The sequence below is a fragment of the Rhinolophus sinicus genome, linkage group LG02 (genome assembly GCF_036562045.2).
Source record: "Rhinolophus sinicus isolate RSC01 linkage group LG02, ASM3656204v1, whole genome shotgun sequence".
Lineage (NCBI taxonomy): Eukaryota > Metazoa > Chordata > Mammalia > Chiroptera > Rhinolophidae > Rhinolophus > Rhinolophus sinicus.
The window spans coordinates 119,656,783-119,665,952 of NC_133752.1; the positions used below are offsets into that span (position 1 = coordinate 119,656,783).

General features: G+C 49.5%; 1 protein-coding gene across 1 annotated transcript; it reads left to right on the top strand.

Moving 5' to 3' along the window:
• The first annotated feature begins 2,780 nt into the window (after positions 1-2,780).
• On the top strand, positions 2,781-7,461 carry DUSP6 (dual specificity phosphatase 6). The gene is made up of 3 exons (XM_019742149.2): positions 2,781-3,870; positions 4,478-4,915; positions 5,949-7,461. Exons 1-3 carry the CDS (start codon positions 3,471-3,473, stop codon positions 6,254-6,256), a joined length of 1,146 nt encoding a protein of 381 aa, XP_019597708.1. The 5' UTR covers positions 2,781-3,470; the 3' UTR covers positions 6,257-7,461.
• Positions 7,462-9,170: the final 1,709 nt, after the last annotated feature.

Below are 9,170 nucleotides of genomic sequence, written 5' to 3' on the forward strand. Positions count from 1 at the left end.
TGAGTTTGCTGTGGTTGGAGAACAGGGTGTTTAAAAAAGGACCCGTTAGGGAGAGATTAGAAAGGTAACTGGGTACTTTCTGTCTGTTAACGTGTTAAAAGATTTGGACTCAGGTTTGTAACAGCACCTGCTTTGCTTGAAAGCTGAATTGTGATGGATTAAACTGCTTAAAGCAGTTCCTCAGAAGGCTTCTGTGTAGACCAGCAGGTTCCAGGTGCGCTGTGAGGCAGGCTTCAAAGGGCGTCTTTGGGATGGAAAGGACTCAGGCCGTTGTGCAGGTTCCGAATTCAGAACGATAAAAATAATATCAACAGCTAACAGCATACAAACACCATGCTAGGGCATTTCACTTTACCCATGCAATCATCGCAGATGTTTTTTATTATCTTCATTATGTCAACGTGGAAGACTGCATTTTAGAACAGATGATTTAAACCGAGGTCGAATGTTGAGGAAGCGATAGGGGCACTATTTAAACTCGGGCCGCCCCACTGCAGAGACACTTTACGCCGCACAGCTTAGTACCGAACGGTCGGGATGCCATTTTATAAAATCTACGGAGGAGGACCGACATTCCGTTGCGATAGGGTTCAGAAGCATGTGTCAAACTAAGTGTTTCCATCTTCAGGTTTGAGAAGTGTTGGGATTATCCTCCCCAATTTATGCCCGGGTAACTGCACTTTTAAAATACCTAAGTAGAAACCAATTTCTCTCACTGCCTCTTCTGTGGGAGGTCACGGGCTGAAAGATTTTTTTGCTCTTCTCGGTTCCTCAACAGGCATCCTGCATCCTTCCTCGCCTCCAGATCCCGTCTTGGGGGGTGGGAACGGCTGTAACAGGTGGAGGCGGATCGGAGGCGTCAACTGCAGCGCAGGCCTCCTCCAGCTGGAACTGGATGATATCCAGTAAAATATGGCAATTTTGTTCCAAGGCATGCCCAAAAAAGGCGCGGGTAGAGGAGCGCGGCAACCCCCACCTTCATGCAACACGCTCCTCCAGGGGCGCCTGCCTGCAGCAGAGCTCCAAAATTGGCAACCTAGGCCTCGCAGCCGCCTTTTTTTAGCCTACATTCCCCAAATCAGGGAAGAGGCGGGTGACTAAAAATGCAAATTGGTGCGGGGGCGTCAGTAGGCAGGCCCCTGAGTGCGGGGAGTCTGGCTAAGGGAGACCCCGCGACCTCAGGTGCCCTCCGCTACATTCGCGATGGGCGCGGAACGCCGGGAGGGGCACTCGGAACAGCCGCTCCCCGCCGAGGCGCTGCCCACGCTTCCGCCTCCCCGGCCGCTGCAGGACAACGCGCGGCCTCTTTTCCGCTGGGGGTTAGGGAGGGGAGGCCGGATTAGGGCCCGCGCCTTCCGGCCGCAGCCTACCACCCCACCCCCTACCCCCACCCCCAGCGCCACGCCGGCTGCACACAGGTGGTTTTCCGCTCGGGAGGGGCAGGCCCCGGCACTTTTATATAACAATAGAGCTCTGCGCGCCTGGAACGCGCCTCCCGGTCGCCGAGGCCCCGGCCGGACCACGCCCCCATCCGGCCTCGGGCCCACCCGCCCTGCGCCCCGGCGCCTCGGCGGGACGCTGCTCGCCGGCCTGGCCAGCACCTGCCGGATTACCTGCTAGGTCTGCTGAGCAGCCGTAACGTTCCCTGGGACTCCCAGCCCTCCTTGGGAGCCAGGGATCCGGCCGGCACTCGTCCCCTCACCCGCCCCGGGCCGCTACGGAGCCAACAGTCTCGCACTCGGCCCCTCACAGGTCCGCGGGGTCGCCCAACGCCCCGCGCCCACTGAGCGAGGAGGCGGGGTGCAGACAAGGAGTGCAAAGCGCAGGCGCCGCCGGTGTTCCGCGAGTGCCCGGCGACCCGCAGGGGAGAGGGCTGCGGCTCAAGCAGGGATGAGGGTGGCCCGGCGCAGGTGGGGGGTGGGGAACGCTCCCCTCTGACATGCCCCCGTTTACAGTAACCAATCGCCGAGCCCGCCAGATCCCCTCAGTCTGCAAGCTTTGCGGTAGGACTTCCCCATGTCTCTACGATGGTGGGGACAGCCCGCCGGCTCCGCGCGACCTAATACACCTCCCCCAGGCAGCCCCGCCAGACCGGCTCCGCTGTCGGAAGCCGAGCTCGCTGCCTAGAAATGATTAACGAGCGCGACCCCCATCCCCCGCGCGCGGAGGGTGACGCCGTGGGTGGGGGTGGCTTGGATCCCCGGAACAATGGCTCCTAATGCCTCACGCTGCTGGAGGGGAATAAAAGCATCGGAGTTTGTTTCTGCAGTCTCCACTGTCTTAAAAAATTAAAACTATCTTTAAAAAGCTTTTTTCCTATTATCTGAACAAGCGTTTGATTGCATTAAAACGTTTCAACAAAATCCTGTTTTGTTTCGAAAGATGTTGAATTAGCATTTAACACCTCATCGGTCACTAAAGCCCAGACAGTCCGGCAGCCCCAACACAGCCTCGGCTAAAAGAACATCAGAGCAAACAGAGCTGGGCTTTTTAAACTGGCAAACAAATACCACACCGACTAAAGGAGGGCAAGAGAGGGGGAGAAGGGGGGGAAGTTTGAGGCGAACTCCGGTCCAAACGAGTTTAAAGCGAAAAAAAGTCAGCACAAGTTTTCTTAGAGCTAGCTTGCGAGCACAGGCTCACGAACTAGGGCTTTCGTGCCTGCTAATTGCACCATTTGTGCGCAAAAGTTTCGACGCGAAGTGTGAACTCTCAACAGAAGGAAACATGAGACAACTGAAGTGCCCTGGTTTATGTGCCCTGCTCCTCCGCCGCCGCCTCCTCCTCTTCTTTCTCCTTCCTCCCGCCGAGCCCGCTGTTGCAGCTTGTTTGCACTGGGGCTTATCCGGAGCGGAAATTCCTTTCCGTTTTTGTGAATGACAAACTCATTAACAATTCATCAACACAACCTGTTCCAGCCGGCCCGTCACCACGGCAACAGCCCCTTCCGCAGCGCGCTCATTGGCTGGCGGGGAGAATGTATCCATTGAGACGCTCGCTGTTTGTATCCATTGAGGAGCTGCCTCGCGCAGGGGGTGTGCGAGAACTGAGTCCAAGGGAGTGAGAGCAAATCGAGGTTTAAATAATCCGAGGAAAAAGACGCCTGGGTGGATTTGAGGTCCAGCCTTGGAGGAAGGGATTAGGAACCGCTGGACTTTATTTTTCTCCCTCCCTTCTCAGTAGCACGGAGTCCGAATTAATTTGACTTCATTCACTGGGGAGGAACAAAACTGGGCAGCTTCATTCAGAGAGATTCATTGACACCGAAAGAGAGCGGCCGCAGCCGGGTGCAGAGGGAACCGCCGGCTTCACTTCTGTCTCGCCTTCCCCAACCGCTAATCCGGTTCGGGAAGGGCGAGGTGGAATTCAACCCCGCTCGGTTCGCGGCAGCTTCGCGCGGCGTGATCGGCCTATGCCTGCCCAGAGGGGCGTCTGCTAGGCACCCCGCTCTCTCTCGCACCTCGACCCCCATGATAGATACGCTCAGACCCGTGCCCTTCGCGTCGGAAATGGCGATCAGCAAGACGGTGGCGTGGCTCAACGAGCAGCTGGAGCTGGGGAACGAGAGGCTGCTGCTGATGGACTGCCGGCCACAGGAGCTGTACGAGTCGTCGCACATCGAGTCAGCTATCAATGTGGCCATCCCGGGCATCATGCTGCGGCGCCTGCAGAAGGGCAACCTGCCGGTGCGCGCGCTCTTCACGCGCGGCGAAGACCGGGACCGCTTCACTCGGCGCTGCGGCACCGACACAGTGGTGCTCTACGACGAGAGTAGCAGCGACTGGAACGAGAACACGGGTGGCGAGTCGGTGCTTGGACTGCTGTTGAAAAAGCTCAAGGATGAGGGCTGCCGGGCGTTCTACCTGGAAGGTATGTGCCGGCTGAGGGCAGAGCGGAAGGCGCGGGGCTGCGGGCTGCTGGCGGGACACGCGGACTGGAAGTGCCCTAGCTGCGCTTGGCTGGCGCTTCTTGAGCCTTGTTGTTCCGCCAGGGGCCGTCCGCAGCTCCCGTCTGCGAACCTCGCGTGTCAGGCACCCCGACCCAGGCCGGCGCAAAATACGTCTCCTTCCAGGCCGCAGGCACTAGCATTTTCTTACTAGTTCTATCTAGAACATTCTCCACCTTTTCCTGCTTTTTATCGTTCGGTTTTGAATTAAGACTTGCAGGAGGGGAGAGGTGGTTGGGGTGCAGATTTGGCATCTCTTAGCCCCTCAAAATATTTAGAAAAGTTGCCATTTTGTGTGTTTCCCGATTCAAAAGAATAAGAGTTCCCAGGGGAGGCGGGCCCATTCGTTCTACTCCCAAAGGTGCACATTTAAGTGCCTTTATATATCTGGCTTTGTGTTTAAGGGGTTCTTAGGATGCTGTAGTGAATGTTAGGATGCTGCGGTGTTTCCTGCGCCGGGCTGCAGCTTTCAAAGCTGTGAAAACTACTACGGGATCTCCAGTTACACGATTGCTTTTCTCGTCCTGGCAGGTGGCTTCAGTAAGTTCCAAGCCGAGTTCGCCCTGCACTGCGAGACCAATCTAGACGGCTCGTGTAGCAGCAGCTCGCCGCCGTTGCCAGTGCTGGGGCTCGGGGGCCTGCGGATCAGCTCCGACTCTTCCTCGGATATTGAGTCTGACCTTGACCGAGACCCCAACAGTGCAACGGACTCAGATGGCAGCCCGCTGACCAACAGCCAGCCTTCTTTCCCCGTGGAGATCTTGCCCTTCCTCTACTTGGGCTGTGCCAAGGACTCCACCAACCTGGACGTGTTGGAGGAGTTCGGCATCAAGTACATTTTGAACGTCACCCCCAACTTGCCGAATCTCTTTGAGAACGCAGGAGAATTTAAATATAAGCAGATCCCCATCTCGGATCACTGGAGCCAAAACCTGTCCCAGTTTTTCCCTGAGGCCATTTCTTTCATAGGTGAGACTAGTGAACAGTCCTTGTGCAGTCTTTTAAATGAAAAAATATTAGCCATTGATAGTTTAAGCTGTTAATCTTTCTTGCTGCTTGTTAACTCGTCGGACTCCTGGTCTGGAATGTTCAGATGCCGTTTTTAATTTTGGTTTATCTTCTTGCTAAGAAAAAAAGTGCCTTCTGAGAAGGCTGCAGCCCACGAGGTGTATTTGAAATGCTGTTTCTTGACTCTGAATTCAGTCAATTGAAAAGGGGACCGTTCATAATCAGAATACAGAATGTGCCCACAACCTGTAGACTGGGGTTGGGCTAGAAAGAAGTACTTGCGGTAGAGAGGAATTCTAGCACTGCTTTATAATTTTAAAAGACCTGGGAGTTATTTTAGGACATCAAGTTAGTTGTTGGAAAGCCCTGTGAATGCTAGATGTTGTAATCCAGTTGAATGTTACTGTGATACCGGTTAACAGTGAGACAGTGAGGGGTAACCTGAGCCCAGCAGGAAGGACTGTGGGCTGGAAGCCTGGAGAAGCGAATCTCCAGGCATTGTAATGCATTTCCTATTACAAAGGAACTCATTTTCAGGCCATGTCGACATCCTGTTCCTCCTAATGGGCTGTCCCCTGTGACTTCCCTCTCTCTTTTAAAATGCCTGAATACCTCCATTGTTAGCTGCACAACAGTTGGAGAATAATTTAATAGACCCTTGCAATCTGCTTGTCTGTATAAAAGGCATTCACTACCATATTGCAGGGTTTCTGGTATTCACATGCTGAGGCAAAGAATGCACACATTAAGGAGTTTTTTGTTGGCAGAAACTTAATACAAAAGCTCCCTTTTCAGAAAATATCTGAAATATGTAATTGTGCCCAGTGTACATGTTTTATCGCAATGATACATTTTCTGCTGCTTTCCTGCAGGGCTCAACTGCCACACACGATTATTTTCTATCTTTTTTTCTAAATTCATGTTTTTTAGATTGATCATTCACAAAGGGTGGTTTTTCAGTCTACTGAAATCTTGCCTTTTTGTGTGTTTACAGATGAAGCCCGGGGCAAAAACTGTGGCGTCTTGGTGCATTGCTTGGCTGGCATCAGCCGTTCAGTCACTGTGACTGTGGCTTATCTCATGCAGAAGCTCAACCTGTCAATGAATGATGCTTATGACATTGTCAAGATGAAGAAATCCAACATCTCCCCCAACTTCAACTTCATGGGCCAACTGCTGGACTTCGAGAGGACACTGGGACTCAGCAGCCCCTGTGACAACCGGGTCCCTGCACAACAGCTCTACTTCACCACCCCCTCCAACCAGAATGTCTACCAGGTGGACTCCCTGCAATCCACGTGAAAGGCCCCACACCCCCCTCCTCGTTGGGAAGTGTCCTTTAGCAGTTTCTCTTGGCAGCATCCACTGGGCTGCCTTCTTTGTATGTGGCCCTGAGTGTCCAAATGACACCAGTTGTCTGTATTAGACAAGGTGACCACGTGTGGAATTGGTTATTACAAAGCGAGAGATTTGAAAGATTTGCTCCATTCTCGTTGGAAGAACAGGACATGCTGTATAGATAAATAGATACAGGCAGTAGGCTTGCTCCACACCCATGTGTACAGCCGACCCATGCAGGGAGTGGAATCCAAGGACTTCCAGATAAGTAGGGTAGGACCTAATGGTAGGATAGGAGCATGAGTTCTCTAGGGCCTTGTATGACTGTTACCTTTTGCATCTGGAACTGACTATATTGTCTTCAGTGAAGACTGATTCAATTTTGCATATAGAGGAGCCAAAGACAGGTTTCAGCTCTGTATTTGTAGTATCGGTTTGCAAAAAAAAATTAATAATAAATAGATAAATCGGATACTCCATTTGATTATTGTAAATATTTGATCTTAAATCACTTGGCAGCGTTTGTTTGAATTGTTTGTTTGTTTTTTCTTTGGGTTTAAAAGAAATCATCCAAAGGGAGAAAGAGCAGTATACCACTTCTTAAAACAAAAAAAATAGAAACTTTTTGCTCTTTTCTAATCCAAAGGTTATGTTTGCAGCATGCTCAACTTTACCAATTCTGAATATTTTCATGGACACGATTATCGCTAAGACCTTGTTATGGTGCAGTCTTCAGTCTCTTTCATATGATTTTTTTTTTCTCCTCTTAATGTAGTTAAGACTATGACTATGCCTTACCTTTGTAAATATTTTGGCTTGTGTTGTCTTAAAAGGGGTATATCTTGGAAAGGCACCAAAACTATGGGCTCACTTTTTCTTTTAACTTCAGCTGTGCTAAACAGTATATTATTACCTCTGTACAAAATTCTTCAGGGAGTGTCACCTCTAATGCAATACTTTGGGTTGGTTTCTTTCCTTTTAAAAAAACTTGTGTAAAACTGGAAGTGTGTGTGTGAGCATGGGTACCCATTTGATAGGTGAAGTGCATTTGATTGTGAAGAAAGAGTTAAGTTGCTCCATTATGTTCATGGTGTAAAGTTTTGAGACGGAATTTATTATAAGAATGTAAAACCTTAAATTATTAATAAATAACTATTTTGGCTATTGAATGTGTATTTGTGTGTCTTTAAGATCCTTAATTGTACCTGCATGTGAAGTGACACATTTTAGATACTTTTCAGTCGGGACTGATACTGGCTTGTAAAAGCACATGTAGAAATATGGCAAAGTTCTTATCTTTTAAGCTATGCCAAGAATGTTTTTCAGGTGCAGTTTAGGAAATTAAAATCTTTTGCTTCAAATAAAGATGACATCATAGAATGGACTATTGTATATGGACAATACTTGCTATGAATATAGTTCTGGCTTTTTAAAGAAAATTGTAATGCTCTTGAAAAAGGAAGCCAGAGAGAGTACACCTTGCTGCTGAGTGTAAGATTTGTGTAGTTACGAATAGTCATAAGGAGTGGGGGAGGGTAGCAGAAGAATCAGGTGACAGTCACAGTGTTAACCTTCCTTTCCTTCCCTGTCTGGATCTTCACTCAGTTATACATATGCCAGGGAGAAAGTAGGGATAATTATCTTTCTAGTCTTTCACTGTCTGGCAATTCTACTTGCAAATGATCCGTGTTGGAATAACAAGTGAATCAGGAGTGGTGACTCCCCTTTCCTTCCTCCTGAACATGGCAAAGAATATCTTTCATGGCAAAAACTTTCTCCCTGGAGCCTGGATGTGGCTTTAAAATTTAATACTGGCACTTTACATGAAGCTTTGCCACACCTGTTCTAATGTGCTTTGTGCTTAACTGGTTTAGAATGTGGGTCAGAAACCACCATTGAACCTTATGGAACTGATTTGAACTGTTTCTTTAAAAGTAAAGGCTTACCTGTCATTTTCCTTGGGATATCCCTTCTCCTTGTCCAGAGTGTAAAAGTACATAAACTAAAAGGCAATGGGCAGGTGTATGAAATCAAATGAACTAGAACATACCTATATTTGTACTCTTACAATGAGCTTAGTCCCTTTATCGGCAGTGGGGAGAAAGCAGCTTTTCACCCACATGACGTGAGATGCCAGTTGGATTGTCATCTACATGATAGGAGGCAAGTGGCCCTGATTTTATGGCAATCATATCAAACTGTCCAGGGTAACTTTTAGCAACTAAGCATGTATAAAAGAAAGAAAGAGCAAGTCAATCTCCCATTGGGCTGCCCGAAGTCAGCCGAAGCTCAGAAAGGAGAAGTGGTTGCAGTTCAATTTGGCTTGTGTTAATCCAGTTCTGAACCATTTCCGCTCCTGGCATTCCCTAAACTGCCTGTTCAAAGTAGGGATTTGCAAGCAGCGTTAGCAATTTCCTGTCCAGCTGCAGCTCAAGTAGCTGCGTGCTTTTTCCCCCCTTTCTTTTTTCTGGTTTCTTTTTCTTTTTTTCCTTTCTTTTTTCTTCAACATGGGTTGTGGATTATTTTAGTGCATTTCCTCTCTGTGGATTATCATCTCCTTTCCTCCTAGAACTTGCATACATTGAGTTCCTACAGCTCTGCTCAAGCCGACAGCTGGCCTCCTCAGCACTTCCTCTCGGTTCACTGTGGGTTTGTTGTTTGTCAGTCCACTTCTGAAATTAATAATGTTTTCTGGCCGAGTGCCACAAGCCATTACCACAAAAGGGAAGTAACACATATGAATAGCAGGAAGCCATGCAGGGTCACAGTGTGAGCTGAACCTGCCTAGGGAACATAATTGAGCCTGGCCCATTCAGCAAGTGTCTGACAGCGATTTGGGGAGAGGGAGCTCCCTGCATTTAAACAGCTCAAGCTGTGA

Coding starts and splice junctions, on each gene's coding strand:
- DUSP6 (XM_019742149.2), top strand. CDS start 3,471: ATGATAGATACGCTCAGACCCGTGCCCTTCGCGTCGGAAATGGCGATC. Junction 3,871..4,477: donor CCGGGCGTTCTACCTGGAAG/GTATGTGCCGGC, acceptor TCGTCCTGGCAG/GTGGCTTCAGTAAGTTCCAA. Junction 4,916..5,948: donor TGAGGCCATTTCTTTCATAG/GTGAGACTAGTG, acceptor GTGTGTTTACAG/ATGAAGCCCGGGGCAAAAAC.